The sequence below is a fragment of the Dipodomys spectabilis genome, unplaced genomic scaffold (assembly GCF_019054845.1).
Source record: "Dipodomys spectabilis isolate Male_0828 unplaced genomic scaffold, ASM1905484v1 ptg000173l, whole genome shotgun sequence".
Classification (NCBI taxonomy): domain Eukaryota; kingdom Metazoa; phylum Chordata; class Mammalia; order Rodentia; family Heteromyidae; genus Dipodomys; species Dipodomys spectabilis.
The window spans coordinates 3830623-3853944 of NW_024870850.1; the positions used below are offsets into that span (position 1 = coordinate 3830623).

The 23322-nt window shown below is 59.3% G+C and overlaps 4 protein-coding genes across 8 annotated transcripts; 1 reads left to right on the plus strand and 3 right to left on the minus strand.

Annotated features, from left to right (window-relative positions):
* The first annotated feature begins 539 nt into the window (after positions 1–539).
* On the plus strand, positions 540–1365 carry Ctxn1 (cortexin 1). Its single transcript, XM_042693684.1, has 2 exons — positions 540–662; positions 1092–1365. The coding sequence occupies exon 2, from the start codon at positions 1117–1119 to the stop codon at positions 1363–1365; it is 249 nt and encodes an 82-aa protein (XP_042549618.1). The 5' UTR covers positions 540–662; positions 1092–1116.
* Positions 1366–3158: 1793 nt separating this feature from the next.
* Map2k7 (mitogen-activated protein kinase kinase 7) lies at positions 3159–20937 on the minus strand. 5 transcript variants are annotated; one of them, XM_042693678.1, is made up of 14 exons: positions 20664–20937; positions 18679–18726; positions 15839–15980; positions 15641–15707; positions 15404–15517; positions 15196–15315; positions 14996–15103; positions 14723–14902; positions 14564–14644; positions 14299–14441; positions 13800–13845; positions 13566–13696; positions 12517–12521; positions 11466–11711 (listed from the first exon to the last, which is right to left on the minus strand). In XM_042693678.1, the coding sequence occupies exons 1-14, from the start codon at positions 20785–20787 to the stop codon at positions 11527–11529; spliced, it is 1494 nt and encodes a 497-aa protein (XP_042549612.1). In that variant the 5' UTR covers positions 20788–20937; the 3' UTR covers positions 11466–11526. The 5 variants fall into 5 exon arrangements, 4 of the variants coding, with proteins under 4 accessions (XP_042549612.1, XP_042549613.1, XP_042549610.1 ...); XM_042693679.1 differs by lacking the exon at positions 18679–18726 and having other exon boundaries at positions 20664–20936; XR_006149600.1 differs by lacking the exons at positions 11466–11711; positions 12517–12521; positions 18679–18726 and adding exons at positions 3159–3177; positions 7776–7777 and having other exon boundaries at positions 12762–13696; positions 15404–15707; positions 20664–20936.
* Positions 3862–6590, minus strand: Snapc2 (small nuclear RNA activating complex polypeptide 2). Its single transcript, XM_042693682.1, has 5 exons — positions 6345–6590; positions 5550–5660; positions 5361–5429; positions 4739–5057; positions 3862–4622 (listed from the first exon to the last, which is right to left on the minus strand). Exons 1-5 carry the CDS (start codon positions 6525–6527, stop codon positions 4300–4302), a joined length of 1005 nt encoding a protein of 334 aa, XP_042549616.1. The 5' UTR covers positions 6528–6590; the 3' UTR covers positions 3862–4299.
* Positions 8274–11071, minus strand: Tgfbr3l (transforming growth factor beta receptor 3 like). Its single transcript, XM_042693968.1, has 7 exons — positions 11014–11071; positions 10358–10494; positions 9957–10277; positions 9576–9687; positions 9332–9490; positions 9035–9205; positions 8274–8284 (listed from the first exon to the last, which is right to left on the minus strand). The coding sequence occupies exons 1-7, from the start codon at positions 11069–11071 to the stop codon at positions 8274–8276; spliced, it is 969 nt and encodes a 322-aa protein (XP_042549902.1).
* Positions 20938–23322: the final 2385 nt, after the last annotated feature.

Genomic DNA, 23322 nt, shown 5'->3' on the forward strand with positions numbered 1-23322 from the left:
TAGCCTTTGGAGGCCGTCAAGGTCAGTGAAGGAGCTGCAGTCCACAGGGGTCCCTGGCCAGGGCCTCTGGTTTCGGGGTGACGTTATAAACTAGGGAGAATTAACACACACTCGGAATCTGACTGGGGTCTTCGCTGGGTTGGGGCCCCAAGGTTCTGAAGGTCGGTTAAAACACCCATGAGTGACATGGGGGCCATAAGGACTCTGTACGCGGAGTCTAAGGTAAGACCAGGGGTGTCCGAGGCGCCTTTGGGTGGGGCTGGAAGCTGCCCACGCCCCGAGAGGGACCCTGGGTGCTCGTGGAGCTCCTGGACCCAGGGGTGGCTTCGCGGGCCCCATCAGCCGCAGCCCCAAGCCCCCTGTGGACCGGGCGGGGTCTCAGGCCCAAGCGCAGCTCCCCGCACGGCCTCCGCCCCCTAGTCCCGCCCCCGCGGCGGCCCCGCCCCTGTCTCCATGGGAACAGCCGCGGCGGCCCGGCTGGCGCGCGACTCGCCTGCTCCTCTCGTCTCCGCCGCTCCAGGGGCGGGCGGGTGGGGTGGGCTGAGCTGGGGCTGCCGCTGCCACCGCTACGGGAGAGAGAGAGACCGAGAGGAGAACCGGCGCGGGTCCCGGGAGAGAGTGCTGCCGCCGGGCCGCTCGTCCCCGTCCGGGTGGAGGCCACGGTGAGGGGCGCGCCGAGGCGGGGGCAGGGGCGGCGGTGGGGGAGGGGGTCCCCGGGCTGCCTAGAACAAAGGGAGCGAGCGGGACGGAGGGAGCGGGGCCTCGTCCCCGCCGCGCCGTCCGGGTCTCCGGCTGCGCGCTCGCACCTGTTGTGCGTGAGCCGGGGCGATCGGGCGGTCAGGCTCCCCATCTGCGCTCGGCGCCCACCTGCGCGCGCGGCCGGAGTTGGGTCCCCGCGTGGCGGAGGTGGTGAAGTCCCGGGGCTGGGCTTGGGCGTAGCCCTGGGACGGCGGCCGGGCCAGGCAGGCGGGCTGGCGTGGAGGGTGGGGAAGGGAGGATGTGGTAGTACACAATGGGGTGGAGGGGGCGACACTAAGGTGCAGGAGGGCGCAGCCTCATCCCCGCGCCCCGGGCGGGCCGCCGCTCATCAGGTCAGGGCACGCGGCGATGTGAGCCATGAGCGCGACGTGGACGCTGTCCCCGGAGCCGCTGCCGCCGTCGACGGGGCCCCCGGTGGGCGCGGGCCTGGACGCGGAGCAGCGCACAGTGTTCGCCTTCGTGCTGTGCCTGCTCGTGGTGCTGGTGCTGCTGATGGTGCGCTGCGTGCGCATCCTGCTCGACCCCTACAGCCGCATGCCCGCCTCGTCCTGGACTGACCACAAGGAGGCGCTCGAGCGTGGGCAGTTCGACTACGCGTTGGTGTGAGGGTCGCCACGGCCCGGGCCGGCCCCCCCCCCCCCCAGCCCCTCCCCGGAGACCCTGAGGAGGGCCGGCCCGGCGGGGACGCCACCAGCCTGGAGTGTGCTCAGGATCCCGCTCAGAGCCCCTAGCCCCGGATTGGGAGAGGGGTCGTTAGGACAGGTCTAGCCCCTCCCCCTAAGGCCCCTCCCATCTCCCCCTCCTGGCCGGGGCCAGTGCCCCCACCTGGTGCCTTTTATCTGCCCTCTCCCTTCCTCCCAACGTCTTGACCCAACCAGTGGGTCCCTTGAGTCCCGCCAGAAATGTCCTCACATGGGAGTGAGGACCCTCTTATCCCCCCACCCCATCCCGCTCCTGTCCCTACCTTCATCAAGATTGAGTGTTGAGGGCCCTCCTTGAGCTCCGGCCCAGGGGGCAGGCTCTCTCCAACCTTGCCGGGTGAACACCGCATACCCGTAATGCCCAGCACATCCCGACGCCCCGAAGACAGACCTGAAGGCCGGAGTCCTGGATGCATGGCACTTTCCATAGAGGAACCGCGAGCGTGGGTCAGACTCACTCCCACCCCCAACCCCAACCCAAGCCCCTGCACAGGTCAGCGCCCGACTCTCCTGCCCACCTCCACACACCCCCATCTGCCCTTTTGCCACCTCTCCCTGCCCTTAGTGCCACACCCCACATACCCCTTCCCATGTCTTTTCACCCCTCCCTGCCTCTGAGCGACGAAGATAATAAAAGCTGTTATTGAGCGCTTACTGCATGGCAAGCAGTGTGCTGAGTTAGCGCCTCCTGTTTTAGCCTGTTTGCTCCTCAGGATGGTGAGAACCAGCCAGATGGGTGTCAGTACCCCCACTCTACACACTAGGGAAGTGTCCCGCAGCTGCAGCCACTTGGCCTTAGCCAGGAGTAGGGTTCAGTTCAGCCCGAAGTGGAACTCGGGTCTGGCTTTTGCAGAAGACTCTCAATCTGCACACACGTTTAATGAGCTTCGATGTATAACCAGGTAACCCATTCCCCACAGAGCAGACACCCCCACCACACACACACACACACACACACACACACACACACACACTTCCTGTTGATCTGAGGAGGTTGGGGGGGGGGGTGACCTGAGGGGTTGCCCTCAGACTGCCCTGCTTTGCCTCCAAGAACAATACCTGCAGCCCCAAATTCCTGAGCCCCATCCCTCCCACCTCTAGCAAGGAGCCCCTTGGAACCCAGCCTGGCGGGGCTGTGACCGCCGAGCGAGCTGGCTCTGTTCCATAGCCTGCCTGGGAGGGGTGTTGTGCGCCCCAGGGGAGCCGTGTGCAATGTGTGTGGGGAGAAACTAGCGTTTCCATAAAAAGCCATGAGGAGGCACAGCTCCGTGAGCAGAAATTTTACCCACTCAGACAGCTAGTTAGGCTTGGGGGAGGGCTCCTAGTTCCTCAAGACCCTGAATCACACACACACCCCACTCCATGCACTACCAGGAGCTACCCCTCCCTCCCCACCCCTCCTCCAGAATTCCAGCCCCTTTCCACTCAGCTCTACTTCCAGTGCAGTTTTTTTGTGTGTTGGTCTTGGAAGCTTGAATTCCCATTCTGGGTGCTCTCCCTGGGTGTTTTGTTTGCTGAAGGCTGGTGCTCTACCATTTAAACCACACCTCCATCTCCACTTCTGGCTCTTTGCTGGTTCACTGGGGATAAAAATCGCATGGACTTTCCTGTCTCAGCTAGCTTTAAACTGTGATCCTCACATCTCAGCCTCCTGAGTAGCTGGGATTAGAGGTGTGAACCATTAACACCCCATGCAATGCCCTGGACCCCTCCAGCTCTCCTTCCTCCCCCACCCTCTACTTCTAGGGGGTGTTGAGACACCAAGGCCACCTCACAGGGACAGAGCCCCCTCCCCCCTTCCTCTAGCCTCCTGCTGCTTGGAGCAGCACACCCCTCTCATCCTCCTTAGAGCCTGGGCCTTGCTTCTTCCATCTGGTGGCTGTCTGCTAGTTTCTACCTTCCATCTGTATGACTTTGCCTGGTTCTACAAACCCGTCCCTGACACCTGTCCCCTGAGCCCTGCCTGGCTTCCCTCTTCCCATCCACACTTGTCAAAAAGCTACCTCCACATGGTCAGACCAAGGTCACTCCAGGCCAGGACTGCCCCTCCTCCTGAGCATTTCTGCCTAATCCTGTGAGTTCCCAGGCTGTGGTATTCCTGGGTCCCCACTCCCATGTATTTTCATTTTTCTTTTGGTGCCTGGATTGGGGTTTGAACTCAGGGCCTGGGTGATATCCCTTAGCTTTCTTACTCAAGGCTACCACTCAAGCCACATCTCCACTTCCAGCTTTTTGCTGGTTCATTGGGGATAAGAGTCTCATGGACTTTCGTACCCTGGCTGGCTTCAAACCCAGATCCATAGATCTCAGCCTCCTGAGAAGCTGGGAATACAGGTGTGAATCATTGGTGCCCAGTTCCCCACTCCCACCTTTTAAGTAACAAAAAAAAAAAAAGAGCCAGGCAGGTGGCCAAGAGCTTTATTCAAGGTCACAGGACAGCAGGAAGAGTGGGGAGCCAGTAGTGGGGCCTGTGAAATAGTAGTAGTTGGCTAAGTCCTGGGAGTGGAAAGCTTAGACAAAGGAGGGCATGTCGGGGACTATGGTGTGGGTACCAGTTATGCCCCCTCCAGACACAGAGAATGAAGCCAACTGCATCATCTATCCAAAATTCAGTGTATGTGTGTGTGTGTTTCTGCAACTTTGTGCAAGAAACCCAGCTTCCTGGCTACCCCCGGGGAGCCCCTGTACAATCAGGTTGTCTTTGAGTTCCCCAATGGACGGAGAATGTGAAGGCTTGGCTCAGGGCCCAGCCCCATCTCAGCCGCCTTCCACACCATCCTCATGATCACCCAGTGCCAGCCACTGGGAGGTCAGGGCTACCTGCCATCTTCCATGTCCCTCACCTTGCAGGGGTGGTGGCCACCTGGCCCAGGAGCTCCAGGGGCACCAAGAATGGGTTCAGGGGGCAGATCCCGGCAGCTTGCCAAGCTGATTTCAGTTCTTTGGGTTCAGGAACTTGTGAGGTGACTTGGTCAGGCCTGCTGAGGCCAGTCTCACCATCATGAACCCCAGGCCCAGTCATACCATCACTAGGAGTGGGCTGGGAGGCTGGGGCTGTCAGCCGAGCATATGTTTCCTCCATGTGCTGCATCAGGGCTGTGCAGGGCAGGCGGGACAGCTCCTCGGGAAGTGATAAGAGAAGGTCAAGGACTACAGCTGACTCTGTGATGGAGGAAAAAGGATCCCGTCAGAGGAGGGCAAGGGCTGAGTCTGGCACCATTACTCTCCACCCTCCCCACCCCTCCCCACCCCTCCCCACCCTTTCCCACTCTTCTCACCAGCTGCTGACAGCTCAAGGCTTCGGCCACTTCGGCAGGAGAAGGAGAGGTACTTGTAGATCTTTTCAAAGTCCACAGTGAAGTCTCCCTCAGTGGAAGCCACAGGATCTGGGCCAGAGGCCTCAGCGGAGGGACCAGGGGTGCCAGGAGCTCCAGGGGTGGGACCAGAGGCTTCAGGGGTGGGGTCAGGAACCCTAGGTTTAGGGTCATCCTGCCCTCTGGTGGAGTTCAGGAGCAGCAGCTTTCCGAGGGCCTTTGTAGGCTTTGGGGGTTTGGAGTGCAAGAGGCTGAGGGGTTCTGTAGCTGCGATAGTCAGCACCTAGAAGCAGAACCATCCAGAAAGGACGTGGATAAGTCTTTCATCTTCCATAGCTTGGTGCCTAAGCTGAGCCCCTCTGTCTCCATCGGCTCACCTAGTCCTTCCTGCTACGCTGAAAGGGGCACAGACAAGAGATGGCGTCAGAGCTGGGACTCTGAGACAACAAGTGTCTAGTACCACGATGGGATTATTAAACTGGAAAGAGAAAGGGTCCAAGACCCAGACTAGGATGGCGCACGGGAACTTGGGCCTGTTAGGCAAGTGCTCGTCCCCTGAACTATCCCCTGCCTGAGGTAGCTGTACCTGGGAGAAAGCAGCTGTCAGGGCTTCTTCCAGCGGGCCTGTGATCTTCTCAGCGAGATCCATCCATACCTGAGTGAAGCCAGTACCCACGTGGTCAGCCCAGGGATCAGGTCCCAGGAGTGCCCTGCTTGGGAATCCCGTTTGGAGTCCCCACATCCCCGAGAGGCCAGCTCTGGAAACTTGCCTCACCTCTATGGGAGCTGGGGGCTGTGCCTCTCGGCGCCTCGGGCCCTGTGGACACTCCCTGCGGATGGTCTCCCGAATCACTCTGCCTTTAAGGTGCTGGAGGAAGTCCCGGATCTGGGGAGGAGGGAGGAGAGGAATTCGGATGGGGCCTTCTTTGAGCCCCAGGATACAGGAGACATGCCAATGTTCATTACTTTGCTTGTTCCCTTAACCTGTCTGTATTAGTCTGGTGTCCAGGTCTCCGAGACAGTGCCGGGACTCGGGCCAGGGCCTCAGAGTGTGACCAGCTACCTAATGAAGAAGTGATGTCCCCCGTTTCACCTCTTCCCTGCCGCCAGGGCCCGTCTCTGTGCTCGGAACTCTCGTATTCTTTTCCACTCCACCCCACTTCCCGACTCTCACTTCATCCTCATTCCCCGCCCCGTCCCAAATCGCCTTTCGCCAAGGCCCTCGCTCACTCCGCCCCGCCCCTACATTTCTCCCGACCACACCCCCCCAGCCTTCCGCCACTCCTAAGCCTTACAGAAAAGATCGCCCCGCCCACGTCCCCACGCAATGCCCCGCCCACAGTTCCCCGCCCACCAGGATCGCCCAATCACGTTCTGCTTCTGGGATGGCCCCGCCTCGAGGCGAAGGCACTCACGTCCGCTTCACGCTCGGCTGGGTCACACTCGATGGACCTGCCTCTTCCCGTAGCGTCCCCCAGCGGCCCCGTCCCTGAGCCCCGCCCGCACCCCACCTTCCTCTCCGGTGACGCGTCGCTCTCGGGCTCACTGCACCGCGGGGTCAGCGCCTCACCTCAGCCTCGGTCCGGCTGGGCAGCTCCCGGGCTAGCTCGGCAGCGTCGGGCTCCGGCTGGGCCCGTCGGGCCTGCAGTAGTCGCAGCAGCTGCCGCTTCTCGCGAGGGTTCCAGGGCGTAGGGCCGGTGACCTCTCCCCGATAGCGCGCGGGGACCGCCCGCCGCCGCTGCGGTGGCTTCATGCTGCTCCGAGGGGAGCCGGCGGTCTCCGGCCGTCTTTAAGCGCCCTACGTCAAAGGCGGGGCTACGGGGGGCCGCGGAGGCCAGAAAGCTTCGCGCGGAGACGGAGGCGGGCGGGGGCGGGGCTCGCGTCCGCGGACCGGAGGGCTCCGCCTCTGTTCCGACTGGGCGCTCGGGTGCAAGCCCTGGGCGGGACCCGGGAACCCGGGCGCTCGACCCGTCTTTTATAGCCCTCACTCGCTAACCTGGAGCCTGTTTTCGCGTGCCTTCCCTCTGCTCGGAACTCCCGAGACTGTTTTGCGTCTTGCAGAAGCGTGGCCAAGATTGCGCTTGTCGGGCCTGAGGGTGCACACCTGTAACCTAGCACTTGGGAAGCCAAGGCAGAAGGATCGCGACTTCCTAGCCAGTCTGGGCTTTGTAGCAATATCCTAGCTCGGTTTGGTTTTTGTTTTTTGTTTGTTTGGTCCGTCGTGAGCTCTTTAGTTCAAGGCAAGCGATCTACCGCTTGAGCCGCCACTTCCGGGCTGGCTTCGAACCAAGATCCTCAGATCTCAACCTCCAGAGTAGCTAGGATTACAGGCCTGAACCCCAGTCGCCTGGCTTTGTTTTTGTTCTTAAGAGGCGATAAGAGGCTGGTCTATGGGTTCAGACAGGCTTGGGGACTTTGTGCAAGTGATTTAAGCTCGGTGAACCTCAGTTTACTCATTCGTAAATTTGGATTACTAGTAGCACTCTTGTTTATGTGAAGAGGAGGGAGGAGCTTGGTAGCAGGGTTTAAGGAATTCCTCACTAAATGAATACTTTTTAATTTTTTTTTTTTGTCAGTTGTAGGGCTTGAACTCGGGCCTGGGTTCTGCTTTGTCTCTGAGCTCTTTTGCTCAAGGCTAGTGTTCCACCACATTGAGCCACAGCTCCACTTCTGGTTTTCTGGGGGTTAGATAAGAGTCTTAGGAACTTATCTGCCTGGGCTGGCTTTGAACCACAATCCTCAGATCTCAACCTCGTGATAAACTAGGATTGTAGGCTTGAACCACCAGCATCCAGCCCAAATGAATGCTCTTAAGAAGAGTCCAGAAGAGGGAGACTACAGTGGTCACAGGGTGGGAGCTGGGACTTACTTTAAACTTAAACTGGAGCCAGTAGCCAATGGCTCACGCCTGTAATCCTAGCTGTTCAGGAGGCTAAAATCTGAGGATCATGGTTCAAAGCTAGCCAGGGCAGGGAAGTCTACAGACTCATCTCCAATAAACCACTCAGAAAAATGGGAGTGGAGTTGTGGCTCAAGTGGTAGAGTACTAGCTTTGAGCTGAAGAGCTGAGGGACAGCGCCCAGGCCCAGAGTTCCAGCCACACGACCAGCAAACAAGCAAACAAAAAATTAGGATTAGATATCTCTTTGGAACAAAACACCCTGGAGTGTGGGCATAGAAGCCCTGCCCTGTATATAGAGAAGCCCTCTAATCCACAGCCCAGCGGGCGACGGAGGGGGGGGGGGGAGGCACTCAATTCTGATCCCAGAAATGACCTGCCCTAGCCTCTCCTTTCTGCTCCTGGCTCTTTGCCCACAGCCTGACTCCACTAGAATTAAGCAAGTCAGAACAGGAGTTTATTTTGAGGTGGGAGAAGAAGAGTGAAGGAAGATCTTGGGGGTAGTGGTCCTCAAGGGTCATGTCCAGGGACATAGGTCTGATTCTTTAAGGTCTAGAGTCCTGAAGCCACAGTTGGCTGCATTTCTGGTCTTCTGCTGGGTCAGGTCATCCCTGGGGAGGGGTGGCAGAGTTAATAAGGTGGGAACATAACCGAGGCCAACCCCTCCCCAGCAGACATTGGCTTCTTCCATCCCATCAGTTGCTGTGTGGGGTGACAAGCAACTTGTCTCCTACTGCCCTGTGTTTGAGGACTTTTTTTCCCCCTTTGTGCTGGTACTGGGACCTGAACTCAGGACCTTACACTCTCGCTTGCCTTTTTGGGGGGGGGGGGGGTCGTGGGGCTTGAACTCTGGGTTTGGGCGCTGTCCCTCAGTTCTTCAGCTCAAGGTGAGCACTCTACCGCTAGAGCCACAGCGCCACTTCCTGTTTTCTGAGTGGTTTATTGGAGATAAGAGTCTCAAGGACTTTCCTGCCCGGGATGGCTTTGAACCCTGATTCTCAGATCTCATCCTCTCAAATAGCTAGGATTACAGGTGTAAGCCAATGGTGCCCAGCTTGGGGGGACTTTTCTATCTAGAATCTGCACTGTGCCACGGGTGATCCTCTTCGCCGCCCCCCCCCCCCCCCCCCCCCCGCCACAATTCCTGAATTCGAATCCTACCCCAAATCAAGATTTTTGGCAAATCACTTAACCTCAGACCATGTCTCATTTTGCTTGTCTCTAATGTGGATTATAATAATAGCTATGTAGTTGTTAGGAGAATTAATGTGGGCAAAACATTTTGGAAGCGTGCCTAGAAAGAATAAGTCCCTCCCCCCTTCTCCCCCCTTCTCCAGCTCTTAGCTCCACATCTCCCTTACCTTCCTCACTGGGGCCTGGCGGGCTGGGGGCGGCAGGTCGAGGCTGTGGCTGGCTGGCTGGGGGGCGGGGGCGCTGGAAGGAGAGGCTGGCTGTGCTGGGGGAGGGGGCGGCCCGCCGTGCCAGGGTCAGCGCGCCCCCTGGGGGCTGCGGCCTGCGTAGCAACCGCAGGTCTAAGCGGCGTCAGAACCCGCGGGCGAGGATTCCGGCCACCTTTGGGGGTCTGCGCGCGTGGGAACGGGTGGGGGGCGGGGAGAGACTAGGGACGCGGGGGAGGCAGGCTGGGCAGAAGGCGATACCTGAATGTGAGCAGACAAGGCCAAGGCCGGCGGCCAGCGCGGCGCCCAGCACAAAGGCTGCCACCACCAGCGCCACCACCGGCGCGGGCTCCAGGGCCACCAGGGCGGGAGCGGGAGGTTCGGGGCGCACGGCCCGGCCAGGGAGGATCTTGGGCGGCCCTGTAAGGAGAGCACCATTGAGAATGGGCTCCGGAGGCACTTGTCCTCTTCCCTCTCTGGAGGAGGGGGACCCCCGCGAGCTTACTGGGGGGCAGCCGCGGCACCGTGACCACGATGGGCTGCGTGAGCGTGTGCAGATGCAGATTATCCGCGCTGAGGTTCCCGCCGCCTGCGCACGCCCCGTCGCGAGGCAGACACTGCGGATAGACGGAGGGAAGAGACGCCGGCCTCAGCCCTAAGGCCAGCCAGCCAGCCAGGGGCACTAGGGAATCTAGCGTCCACTTTCTGTCCACTAGGGAAGCTTGGCACAGAGCCGCAGGGGCCTCTGTGGGGGTCTTGGTGTCCAAGGAGGGACCCTGTATGAACCCTCAGCCTCCAGGGATCTCTCCATCGCAAAGCCCTTCGGAGCCGCCGTGGCCGGCCGGCGGGGCGTCCCTGCGCCCCGGCGCCCCGCTCGAGCGCGCACCCGCGATGGCGCTGGCGGCGGTGGCGGCGGGGTGCGCGGCGCGGGCATCCGGCGGGCATCCCGGAGGCGGCGGCAGCGGCTCAGCTGGCAGTGCAGGAACTGGATGGAAGCGTTGAAGACCGGATGCAGACGGAAGCTGAAGCGTGCCGGGGGTCGGGAGGCGTCGGGGGACGGCGGTGACGGGAAAGCGACCGAGGGGTCGGCCGCGCAGCCCCCACGCAGTAGCGGCAGGGCGGGCTCCCGGGCTGGGTGCGAGGACGGAGTCATGGAGCAGCGGTGCAGGGCCAGGCCCCATCGCAGCGCAGGCCGAGCCAGGGCTGCCTGGGGGAGACGGTGGCGCCATCAGAGTCAACTTGTCCCCACTGGCCCCAGGCCCCCGCGCCCCCCGCCGTGCCCCGCACCTGCACGAACACGCGGCTGCCGGCCGGGACCTCGAGCGGCCCTGCGCGTCTTGGGACGGTGTCCTCTGAGTCAGACAGCTCCAGACTGAACAGGGGGCCACGCACCCAAGGCTGGGTAACCCTCGGGAACGGGGGCGCTAGTAGGGGAGGTGGCACCGTGGAGGGAGGGCCTGCAGCAGAGCCCCGACCCCACCCCCCTTGACCTGGGCTGTGGAAGTGATGGCCCTGCACCCCAGGCAACCCGGGGCCTGAGCAGGAGGCCAGGCGTGGTGGAGAGGACCCTTCCTCCCCTCCCCATGACGGCGAAGGGAGAAGGGAGACAGAAGCTTGACCCAGCCTTAGAAGGGCCTCTGCAGCCTCCTTTCTAAAGGGAGGCTGGGCTGTCATTCACAAACTCAGGGCAGGAGGGTGTCTGCCCCAGCAGCAGAGGGCCCGGTCTCCTATTCCAAGGGACCCAGCCTTTAAACGCACTGCGATGAGCTAACTTGTTACATACGATCTCAAGTCTGCTGGCTCCAACCCCACAGCCCTTGTCCTCATCTGGGGGCCCTAAGGGAGCTGGGATGGAGGCTGAGGTAACCGCCCCGCCCCCCATCCTGATGGGAAAGTCGGGAAGGGAGGCAGCAGCAGCCCAGGGATCTCGAGCCTCTACATACCAAGTGGCCCACTGGGGAAGGAGATGGCTGCTGGGAGCAGGGCCAGCAACAGGAGCATGGTGCCAAGCATGCTGGACTGGTGGAGGCAACCCTCTGGGCTGCACACACACCTCTGGCTGAAGGTGGGCAGGAGCCCTGGCCTTGGCAGGGCGGAAGCCCCGGGAAGCGGGGGTGGAGGACCGAGGGGCTGACATCTGAGCCGAGCCCAAGGCCTGCAGGGATTAAGGGCTCCTTTCCTGCTCTGCCTGGGATGACTGGGGACAAGGGGTCCCTCACAGAAGCTGCCAGGTGTCAGGCAAGCCACTCTGCACACCCCTTACCTACTCAGCCCTGCCCATTCCCCTCAAAGCTGAATTCTCATTCATCAGAATGGTGGCCCAGAGAGCAATCCCCTCCCCTCCCAACTCTCACTCTGCGCACCAGGTGGTGGTGGGCTAGGGACACAGCACAGACTCAGAAGAAAAGGGAGGGGCTTTATTCTCAAGCATCTAAGGGCTTACAAACAAGGGCATTTTATTTTAAAAAGGGACAGGGCAACACTAGTGGCCTGAGGAGTCCGTGGGCCAGCAGGCTGGACCAGACCAGGCCATCCAGGCCCTGACCGACCCCATCCAACCCTCTGCCAGGTCCAGAGGGGTGGGCTGGTGACGGAGGGGCCATCTTGGGAGAGGAGGGGGAGGTAGGAGACTCCCCTAGGGCTCCCATGTAACACTGAAGGGAGGGGTGGGGTAGACACACGCTCACAAAACAGAAAATAAAGTTAAATAAAAATTTAAAAATAAAACAAAACACAGGCAGCGTAGTCTCACACCTGTGCTGGCCCTAGGACCAGCCAAGTGACCTTCCAAGCTGCCTACACTGGGGCTGGCCTCAGTGAGAGGGTATGGGGTCCAGGTCTGTTAGCCCCCCCTCCGCCCCCCCACAAAGGGGGCAAGGGACACAAGAAGGTGGCTGTCCCCCCTGGGGGGAGGGAGGAGGCATCTACTCTGGTTTAAGCATGCGGCATTCCGTGGTGTGAATATAAATTAATAGAGAGGCACGGGCCGCCATGCTGGCTGAGCTGGCTCCACCTCACTAGCCAGCCAGCTCGCTCACCTTTGGCGTTGCATTTTGTGGAGATATATATATGTGTGTGTGTGTGTGTATATATGTATATATGTGTATATACATATATATACACACACACACACATATATATATGTATATATATAATTTTTTATTTTTTTGTTCTCTTGTTCACTGTGATTTGCATGCATCACCAACAAAAAGGAAAACACTCCCCATCCTGCCCTTGGCCACCGTGGTGGGCGCTGGGGTCCCGGGTGGATGCCAGGCTTTTCCCCATCCCAGGCCTCAAGGTGGGCTGGGGCTGGCCAGCTCCGGGCGAGCTGAGGGCTGCTCAGGGGCGTGGTGGGGGTAGTCACCCCACTCTCCCTTCCCCACGGCCTCCCTCTGCACTCAAGCCTGCCCCCCCATCCCTCTCACACATCCTCCAGCCTTCACACCCACTCTCTTCACCCTCAGTCCCTGATTCCCTCCAGGGCCCCCCTGCTCTTGGGGGGCCCCCCTACCCACTCCTGTCACCAGCTTTCTGACTGCACCCCTTGTCAGCTTCCCTGAAGGCCATCCTGTCGTGGCCGTGGCCTCTGTGCTCCCCTGGTGCCACCTGAGCTCTTTCAACTCACCTTCCGGCTGTGGCCAGTGTCCAGCCTCTGGGGAGGAGCCCCCAGCCCTTCAGCTCACCCCACCCCCGCCCCAAGACCCCAGCAGCCAAGGGCAGTCAGGGGGCCTCACAGCAAGCAGCTAAACATGACTTTGGTAAAAGTTTCTGAAGGTACTGACACCCCTTGAGGACAAGCTCACCTCCCCCTCCCCCCAACACCCCACCAAGTACAATAAAATACAATAAACTCCAAAAAGGACCCCCTGAGATCAAGAGAGAGAGAGAGAGAGAGAAAGAGAGGAAGATGGGGAGGAAAGAGAGGGAGAGGGAGGGGGGAGAGGGAGAGGACCACACCAGCCAATCCCAGTCCATATACAGTCACAATGCCCCCACGGCCCTCTGGGGGCAAGGACTGCAGGAGGCCTTGGTGGACTGGGCCACCGGTGTCAGTGCCCAGGTGTGGGCAACGAGGGAGATAGGGAACACCAGACAGAGACAGAGAGGCAGTGAGGGAGAGGACAGAAGGAGATGGAGAGCAAGCGTGTGCATGGACAGATGCCAGGAGCGTGGGGTGGGCAAGGGGGCTCTCTCCCGGCCCCTGGGGGGCCGCCCCAGCCCAGAGGTTACAAATGAATAAATAGTGAGTCTGCTCTCGGCCTGCCGCCTTCCGTTCACAGTGTCTGTCGGGGGGACGCACAAGGCCGGCTGACCCCGGGCTGGTGGGCAGGGAGTCAGGGGTAGATGGGCGCCCCCTACTTTCTGTCCTCAGCCCTCGGCAGCTGTCCAGGTCCCAGGTCTCCCCTGGTGGGCAGCTGGGTGGCCAGGTGGGAAGGGGGCTGGTGGCCATGCCCCTGGGCCCTCGCAGGGCTGGCCGCCACCACATGGCTACCTGAATAAGGGCAGGTGGTGTTGGCTCAGGACGCCACTAGTCCGAGGCGACTCAGTCTTCGCCATGGCATCCTTGAACCAGGACGCCACGTCTACCTCGAGCATCTCATAGCGCTTGATGAAGCTGTGTTCCTGTGGGCCGAAAAGGGGCTCAGGAACGAGGGGTCTTCCCTCCTGGCCTGGTACTCAGGCCCAGAGGCTTCGCGGGGGGCTGGGGAGAGGGGCGAGTACTCACAAGTAGCTTATTATACTTTGGTCTCTTCCTGTGATCTTTAGTAAGGCTGAGGGAGAGGAGGGAGAGCAGAGAGGGCAGCAGTGAGAGCGGGGCTCCCAGTGTCTTCCCCGTGATTGGGAGGCAGCTGTCGATGTCCTCAGCCCCCTGCATGCTGCTGGGCCCTGCCAAGTTGTGTGTCCCAAGGATGCCTGGCCCAGGGTGGTGTGGAGAGGGCCTGGGGAGCTGGAACTGGGGTAAGTGGGGCTCCCTCAAAGATGTGAGTGTGTGTACGTGTCCTACATCCCCTTCCCACAGGGGGGCCAGATACCCACAGGGCCAGCTGCTCCCGGGCCTGTTCCAAACCAGGCCACAGCTCCCAGAACACCAACTCCAGCGATCACTCCTGGCCATGAGCCTGACCACAGCCGCCCCCACTTGGTCCCAGGGCACCGCCCTCCCTCTCGTGCCCAGAACCCCCACAAGCCCGCAGGGCCTTCCACATTGGAAGGTCAGTGCTCACCAGTCTTTGACGAAGGACTGGAAGTCCCCCGAAAAGCCCATGTGGCCAGGCAGGAGCGGGGGCTCTTCCTGGAGGACTTTGGTGAGGACCTCAAAGTCCGTCTTGCAGTTCTTATAGGGGAACTGTCCCGTGGCAAGCTCCACCTGGGGAGAAGGGGGAGGGGGACAGGCAGGGCTGCAGTGGCAGGGGAGGAGCCCCGCCCTGCCTCCTCATTCCCTCTCTGCACCCCTAGAAGCCCATGGAAAGAGGCAGGACCCCAGCTCACCAACGAGATGCCCAGGCTCCACACGTCGGCTCGGATGTCATAGTCAGGCTTGGTGGGGTCTGGGGGATCGATGCGCTCAGGCTGCAGGGCGGGAGAAGAGATGGATGTACCCCGAGGGAAGGGCCAGCCCCCCAGCCAGCCCTGCTGGGCCCTACTCACTGCCATGTAGGCAGCGCAGCCGGCGCTCCTCGTCTTGGCCTTGGAGTCCACGAGGCGACCGCTGATGCCGAAGTCACACAGCTTGATCTGGCCCCGCTCGTCCAGCAGGATGTTGGAGGGCTTCACATCACGGTGGATGACGCCATGCTTCTCCTTCAGATAGTACAGCGCCTTCACAATCTGCGGGGCGCACACAAGGGGGAGGTGCCTGTGACCTGGGCCAGGCCCTAGGGATGCCCACCTGGCCGCAAGGACCCCAGACCCGCCGCTCACCGCCACGGTCATCTTGCCCAGGATACGCTCGGGGATGGGGCCCTGCATTCGCTTCTTCAGCTTCTCTGCACACGTGCCCATGAGCTCCATGGCAATGAAGACGTCCGTCTGCAGAAGGAGGGGGGCATGTGTGGGGCTGGGGCAGCTGTGCCAGGCGCTCACCCTTGTCCTGCTGAGTCTCTGGGGCACGGGCGGCTTACATTGGTGATGAAAGTGCCAAAGCACTGCACGATGTAGGGGCAGTCATGGCTCTTGAGCACCACATCCAGGTCCATGAGGATGCGCTTGTTTTCCTCCTTGTTCCCCGAGCGACGCATTTGCTGCAAGGAGAGACAGCCAGGAGGGCCTCAGTGCTGGGCCGCACGGGTGGGGGCTGGCCTGGAAGGAGGGGGGGCCTGCAGGGCTCACCTTGACAGCAATGATGTGGCCTGTCTTCCGGAAGCGCATCTTCCACACCTGACCGCAGGTGCCGCTGCCCATCTCACCCAGGTTCTCCAAGTCATTGATTTCTGCCTGGTAGCGCTGGGGTGGACAGTAGGATGTGAGGGTGGGAACATCCTCAGGGATTCCCCCTCCACCCCCCGCCCCCGGGCTCCCACAACCCAAGTCTTTCCAGCCCTTGCCCAGCAAGGTGAAGGGGGATACCTGGCCCCCGATGGTCAAGTAGCCAGTCTGCTTCATGATCTCCTGTAGCTTCTGGTCAATCTCGATGCTGGGAGACAGAGCAGGGGCTGGCGGAGGGAATTCTGGCCAACATGAGGGATCCCCAACCCCACACACCAGGGGCCCCTGGATGCGACCATTCTCCCTCCCTTCAGGCACTGGATCCCCTCCACAGCTCACCTCTCCATGCTTCGGGGTGTGAACAAGGCTGATGGGAGCCCCAGCATGTGGCGGGGCCGGGCGGGGGGCGTGGGGTGCTGAGGGGAGCTCTCTGAGGACGGCGAGCGGCTGCCCCCATCATTGGCGAGCGGGAGCTGCAGGGCTGGGGGGTTGAGAACCGGGGGCAGGGAAAGCGTTAGCACCCAGCTGCTCTCAGCTCTAGGCCTGGCATTCTGGGTCAGGGCCCTCAGCTTCCTTGCCTAGACGTCCCTCAGCTGGGCAGGCACGGCCCCTCTCCAGCTGGCTCAGGCCGCCCTCCCATCCTGGGCTATCCTCAGGGTGCCTTCTCTTGACCCTCTGACTGAAAGGACACGAGGGGCCTCACTGGACAGGGCTGTCCCCAGCCTATGCCTGCAGGGACACAAGGTGGGTGGCTTCTCTGGCAAGTCCCTTTTTTTCCCCACCTCTGTCAGGAAGCAGGCCCAGGGCCACAGTGCCCACATTGGGCCATTTAGGCTTAGAATGCTCACCAGGGTCAGCCTGGGCCCTCATATTGCCACCAGCACCAAACCTTATGTCCAAGCAAGAGCTGGTGGGTACTGGACTCTGGCTTCTGGCAGCCATGCCACCCTCCACCCCCCAGATTCTGCTCCAGAATCAGGGAGGGCCAACCTCTGGCCAGCTGACTCATCTGTGCCTTCTAGCCACACCTGTGGAGCTGGAGCCAGGGGTGGGAGAGGGACCCTAGGCTGGGCCGGCATCCTCAAGGTGCAGGGATTGGAGGGGTATAGCTCTTCCAGGGGCCAGTGGGCCTGGGCAGGGGGTAGGCACTGGCCCAGGCAGGGGGGGCCAAGGGGGGAAGTACTTCCCAGCAGCCTGCATGCGGACAGCTCGGGCATGCTACAGGCAGGCAGGCGGGCAGGCAGCGGGTACCCCAGGACAGGTAGGCAGTGTTAGAAGGGAGCAGAAGACAGACAGATAGAAGCCAAAACTTGGGGGCCAGCTGCCTGGAAAAAGCACTACAGACAGGTCAAAGAGAAGACGGAGAGGACAAAATAGGTGCCCCAAGGAGCTAGGGGTCTCCTGGTGTGGTTGCAAAGGGGTGCAGGAGCAGGGCTCAGGAGTCTAGTGTGGTTCCTGTCCTCCGGGAGGCCCTCATACCTGGGACTCTGCCTGTTGGAGAAGTAGTGAAAAAGCCCCCTCCAAGGACCTTCCCAGGGGGCCTGGGGCTGGTCCCACTCCCACAGCCCGAGTGAGGCCCTGCCCTCTTCACACATCCTGCTCTTCCCCTGCCAACTCCTGTGACTTGGGCCTAGTGAACCAAGTTGCTGGCAGCTGCTGGGACCCTGACCTCAAAACGGGAGGGGAGGAGCAAAGGGCCTGACCTGCGGTCTGAGTCGAGGGGTTGGGGAGGTGGAGTCTGGCAGGGGCTCAAGGCCCAGTGCTCAGCAGCAGAACTTGGAGGCTTCATCCCCCATGTCCTCTCCTGCTGCTCCTGGACAAGTTGTATCTCTGCTCTAGCCACGCAACTGGTTTCTGAGGGCCCCTGTGTCATTCCCCCTCCCCCCCTTACCCTACACCGTCTCTAGGAAATGCTTGGGTCCTGCCCCCAAGAGTACTGGGCTCAGCACTCTGCTCTCAAGGTTGAGAACCACACCTCAGCCTTTTTATCTGGAGGTGTCCTATGAGTCCCCTTCCCTGCACAGTCTACCAGGCCCTTGGTGGGTAGGAGAGAAGGCTGCTGGTCCCAGACCCAGGAGCACAGTGATTTTAGGGATACTGGATTAGGGAAGGTCCTGAGACAGAGGTAACAGAGGGGGTGAGTCACATGGCAGGTCAAGAGGGTGAGGGAGAGCAGGAGAGAAAGAAGTGACAACGAATGAATGAAAGGGCAGAGGTGGGCATGGGCCCAGTGACAGGAGCCATGGATGTATAGGCTGCCAGCCCAACACACATGCACACTCATTTGTGCAAATGTGCATCCACACATATGAACAGAGGCAGCACTACCATCCCTCCACGATTCACCAGTCTCTCTGCATGTGCATATGCACGTACACACAAAACCAGCACCCCCCCCCCCCCCACACACAGACAGGATGGAGACCTACCAAACGCAGCCCTACCTAGCCACACTCACACACAACCATCCACTGGGTCAATGCCAGCTGTGCTGAAACATTCCCTCCATCCTACATGCCTAGGGCAAAGCCTCACGTGGGAACGGCATGGTCTCATTGTCCAACCTGTCTGCTCTCAAACCCTCTCAGCATAGGTGCAGTCCCTTCCCTGACATTCACGTCACTTGGCTCAAATCCTAACTCTTCCAGAGACTTCTTGAAGTGAACCCCTGCAGAGCCCCTCACCCTGCTGGCAAGTTCTCCCTCCCCAGATGGGGATGTGCTGGATGCAGCCAGTGTCACCTCAGCCCCACAGGATGGGGCTCAGGCTGTCCTCATGGTATCCCTGGTGCTGAGAACAGCCATGGAACATGGAGGCGACGCTCACTCACCCCATGGCTGAGATGGGTGGCAGGCACAGCACGCCAGCCCAGTCCTACTTCCTCCTCTCCCCCACCTTCCTCTCACACACAGAGCCACACACCTGTGAGACACACACCAGATTCCCACTCACTGGGGGAGCCCATTTCTCCTCTTGAGTGAGCCAAAGAGGAAAGGGGGAGTGAGAGGGCACAGAGGAGGTGGGCCTCTGCTGCTAGCTATGGGGTGGAGTGAAAGGGAGGGAAGACAGCACACACACAGAGCATGGGGTGGGGATGGCATTCTGCGGCCGGCCGGGCAGCGGTTAGGTCAATGGTGCAGATGTCATGTCCAAGCAGGCGATGATAAAAAGGCTGGTACCTGCTCGCTGGGACGGGGCAGGAGCAGGGCTTAGAGTGATCACAATAACTGGATGGGGAAAAGGAAGAAAAAAAAAACAATAGCACGATAAATCACAACAGAAACGACTGATTTGCCCAAAAGAAAAGAAATCAAATCATAATGAGGAGGAGGGGAAGGGAGACGCAAGGCTCCAAACGACAGAGATGGGTAGGAAACTGGCAGAAATGGGAGGGTGGGAGGATGGGATGGAGCTGACAGACACAGACGCCTGGAGGGGGGCTCCTAGGGACCTGCCTGCCATGGGCCTCACCAGGCCTTGCTTTGTACTGGTGACTGCCACCCCTTCTGACCCCCCAGATCCCACACCCCGAACCATCTATGCAGGACTGGGGAAGAAGAGCCCTGCAGAGCTCAGCAGGGACCCTCCAAGTTTTTTTTTTCCCCAGGATTCTATTCCACCCAATATTCAAATGATATCACTTTTACCTCTGGAATCTCTCTAGGACTCCCCACCCTGGCAAAGGTCTCCCCAGAGAGAACACAAGCAGACTCAGTTCAGATGGAGGTATAGGAGTGAATTAGAAAGCTGTAAAAGTCAGGCTAGGGACAGGGGAGATGCCTTCCTCCTCCTGTTCAGATGGCTCCACAGTAAACTATACAAACTCCAAAGATTGTATCACAGGAGACATTGCAAAGTGTTTTTTTTTCAATAACAAGAAAGGGTATTGGTGGCTTATGCCTGTAATCCTATCTGCTCAGGAAGCTGAGATCTGAGGATCATAGTTGGAAGCCAGCCTGGACAGGAGAGACTCTTATCTCCAGCAAAAAATCTGAAAGTGGAGTTATGAGTTGAGCAGTAGAGCACCAGCCTTGAGAACAAAAGCTAAAGGAAAATGCCCAAACCCTGAGTTCAAGCTCCAGTACTACAGAGAGAAGACAGAGAGGAAAGAAGAAAGAGGAGAGAGGAGCGAGGAGAGAGGAAGAGAGGGGAAAGGGAACAGGGGAGAGACAGAGAGAGAGAGACACACAGAGAGAGTGTGTGTCATGGATAGAATTGATCACAAGGTTCTCGGCTAGGGGTGTGCGTTTGTATGGATGGACAGGGAAACAGACACAAAGATGACAGGATCAGAAAAGAAGCGAATGTTTGCTGATTGGACTCAGATACAGTCACACCAGCCTCAGGGGACCCCAGGGTGTGAGAGGAGGGGAAATTCACTGGAGTCCAGAAGACAAAGTTACCATGCTGGAGAATACTGGGATGTGTTTCTAGAGATCTAGCCATATGGAAGGGTTGAAGCTAGTCACAGGAGTATAAAGGGCCTGGTATACACAGGGTGTGAGTGGAGGGGGGGGGAGGGCAGTGTCCTGCTGAGCCTAACGACAAGGTCACCACCGCAGGCTGGGGAAAACGATCTCCAGAAATGATCACAGGAATCAAATGGGAGAATCCTCAGGGAATTTTATATGTGGGTCCAGACTGTATGTGGCCAAGTGACCGCAGGTGTCCCCACCCCCCTCCCCATCCACTAGATGAGAGGAACCCAGGCCAGACCAGGGGGGTTCTTGACCTGGTCTGATCTGAGTGGAATCACTGGATCAAAAGGGATGTGTGACTGTGTTTGCCAGTAAGAGCTGGTGGCGGTCACGGTCGTGCGGGGTCAGAAAGCCCGGTTCTGTGCAGGCGGCGGAGGATCTCTGGATCGCGGCGGTGATGGGGGCGGGTCATCAGGTTGGGGGGAGGGGAGGGGAGGGGTCTCTCCTGCAGCCCAGTCACTAGGCCCCCAGACTCCAGGGCCCAGAAAGCCCGTCCGGGGGGGGGGGGGTTCACCGGGCCCACACCCCCTGGGTCACCGTGACCCTCTTCCCCACGAACCCACAGCGGGAGAGGCGACAGGAGGGAGGAGTGCGAGCGCCCCGGAAGCGGGGGCGGGGCCTGCGGCGGGGGCGGGGCCTCCCGCGGCCCGCCCCGCCCGCCCCCTCCCCCACGCCGCCGTGCTTACTGGGCCTGGTCCGCTGGGGGCTGATATCCAGGTTGAGGTCAATCCTCCGCCGGGCCTCGCGATTCTCCTGCTTCAGTTTTGCTTCTAGGCGGGACAGCTTTTGCTCCAGGGAAGACGCCGCCATCTTCCCCCCCGGCCGCCGCCGCCGCCGCCGCCGCCGCCGCGCACCGCCGGGCCACCCGTCAGTCGGCAGACAAACACCGCACTGCGCCTGCGCCCGGATGACCCCGCCGAGCCGCCGTCTCGCCCTCCACCACGCATGTCCCTGGCTCCTACCCGCCCCTCCGGCTAGCGAATCTCCGTACGCTTGCGTACCAGATCTCAAGCTGAGAGATGACGCCACCTACCGCTCGTGGCTGGCAATGTGCAACACCTCCACCCACCACCACGCATACGGTGGTGCGCATGCGCGCCAAATCCCTAACGCTTTGGTGAGAGGCGCTGCGTGGAAATCCACCAGTCTTTAGAGTGCGGTGGGCGGGGACAACGGCGCGCAAGCGTGCAGAGGGGAGAGACACGGCTTCTACTGCGTCTGCGCGCCCTCCACGCCCCGGGCGTGTGCTGCTGACGTTACCTGTGTTGTCTCCACTGCTGGAGTGTTTCGAAGCTTCTTCGTTGGTCCTCCCTGCCTGGTACTCATAAAACTTCCTTTCTTGTCTCTGAGGGTGCCTCATTAGGATCTCTGTTATGTTTAATTGCTGCCTGATTCCCGGTGGCGCCTCCTTGCAATAATTAGGCAACCGTGGGAAGCCCTTTCCATGTTGGCCAGGCTCCAGCAAGCTCTGACTTGGCCGAGGCCTGGCGGGAGGGGTTCATCTGAGGTGACCCCAGACTTCGGTGACAGGGTCAGGGTCAAGGTCAGGGCAAGCCTTCATGGCCAGACCTGTGTGTAGGACTCTAGGACACCCCACTTCTACCTGTTCTTTGCTGAGAATGTGAGCTCAGCTCTTGGATGTGCAGAATCGGTGTTTGTGTGGGGGTGGGATGCTGGGCCTAGGTGCTGTCGCTTAGCTTTTGTGCTCAAGGATAGCACTCACTCGTGTCACGGCTCCGTTTCCAGCTTTTTGATGATTAAGTGGAGATAAGTCTCACAGACTTTTCGGTCCAGACCAGCTTTGAATCATGATGCTCTCAGGTCTCAGCTTCTTGAGTTGCTAGGAGTATAGTTGTGAGCTATTGGCGCCTGGCTGAATCAGTGTCTTGAAGATGGCCTCTGGGGTTAATGCTTTTACCTGGTGCCACACAGCCGAAACAGCAACTGTTACAGGTTCTTTTAGTCGAAAGAATGCCAGGGGAGATGTTCTCATCTGAACCTGGGTCCCTGAAGAGCAGCTTATCTCTACCCTTAGATGCCAAGAGGCAGAGATTCAACAGGTGATCAAACCCCAAGTGATCAGGGTGTGCCATGTGATCTGACCATTCTGGGGACCAACATAGGAATACCTTGGGTTTGCCTTTTTTTTTTTTTTTTGTCAGTCTTGAGGCTTGAACTTGGCCTCAACACTGTCCCTGAGCTACTCAGCTCAAGGCAAGTGCTCTACCACTTGAGCCACAGTGCCACTTTGGAGATGAGTCTTGTGGACTTACCTGCCCAGGCTGGCTTTAAACCGCGATCCTCAGATCTCAGCCTCCTGAGTAGCTGGAATTACAGGTGTGAGACACTAGCGCCCAGCTTTGGGTTTGCCTTTAAAGGCTTACTTGGACTTCTCCAATGACTTGGGTAGAGCTGACACATGTATGGACTTAAAAGGATAGCAAGGCTCATGTCTGTAATCTTGGCTATTTAGGAGGCTGAGATCTGAGGATTGACATTCAAAGCCCGCCTGGGCATGAGTCCATGAGACTTACTTCCAATTAAACAGCAGCAACAGGGAGCCAGTGGCTCACACCTGTAATCCTATTCAGGAGGCTGAGATCTGAGGATCATGGTTGGAAGCCAGCCCAGGCAGGAAAGTCCATGAGACTATCTCCAATGAACCTGCAGAAATCTGGAAGTGGCACTGTGGCTCAAAATGATATGGCACTATCTTTGAGGGGGAAAGTGCAGGGACAGTGCCCAGGCCTTGAATTCATACTCAATTTGACATAACTGACAAAAACAAACAAATACATAAATCTAGAACTGGAACTAAGGTTCACCTTGAGTTCAAGCCCCAGGACCTCTGTGTGTGTGTGTGTGTGTGTGTGTGTGTGTGTGTGTGTGTGTGTGCGCACACACACACACACATCAAAAACAATAAAACCATGGGAGGCCAGTTGTCTGGTTCATGCCTGTCATCCCAGCTGCTTGAGAGGCTGAGATCTGAGAATTAGTTTGAAGCCAACCCGGATAGGAAAGTCCTTGTCATCTCCAGTTAACCACCAAAAAGCTGGAAGTGAAACTGTGGCTCAAATGGTAGAGCGCAAAAAACAAACAAACAAACAAAAAAACGCTTAGAGACAGCACCCAGACTCTGAGTTCAAGCCCCAGGACTGGAGCACACACACACAAAAGCACCGGAGGAAAGGGATTCTCTAGTATTAAGGCAGATTTACTGATATGTCTACCTTGTTGCCCTTTCAAGCTGCCTTTGGTGCCTGTCCTTCCCAGAATTGACTCAGTTTTGATCCTGAGTTAAAACTGAGCATGTGAAACAAAAAACTTAATGATAGGAATGCA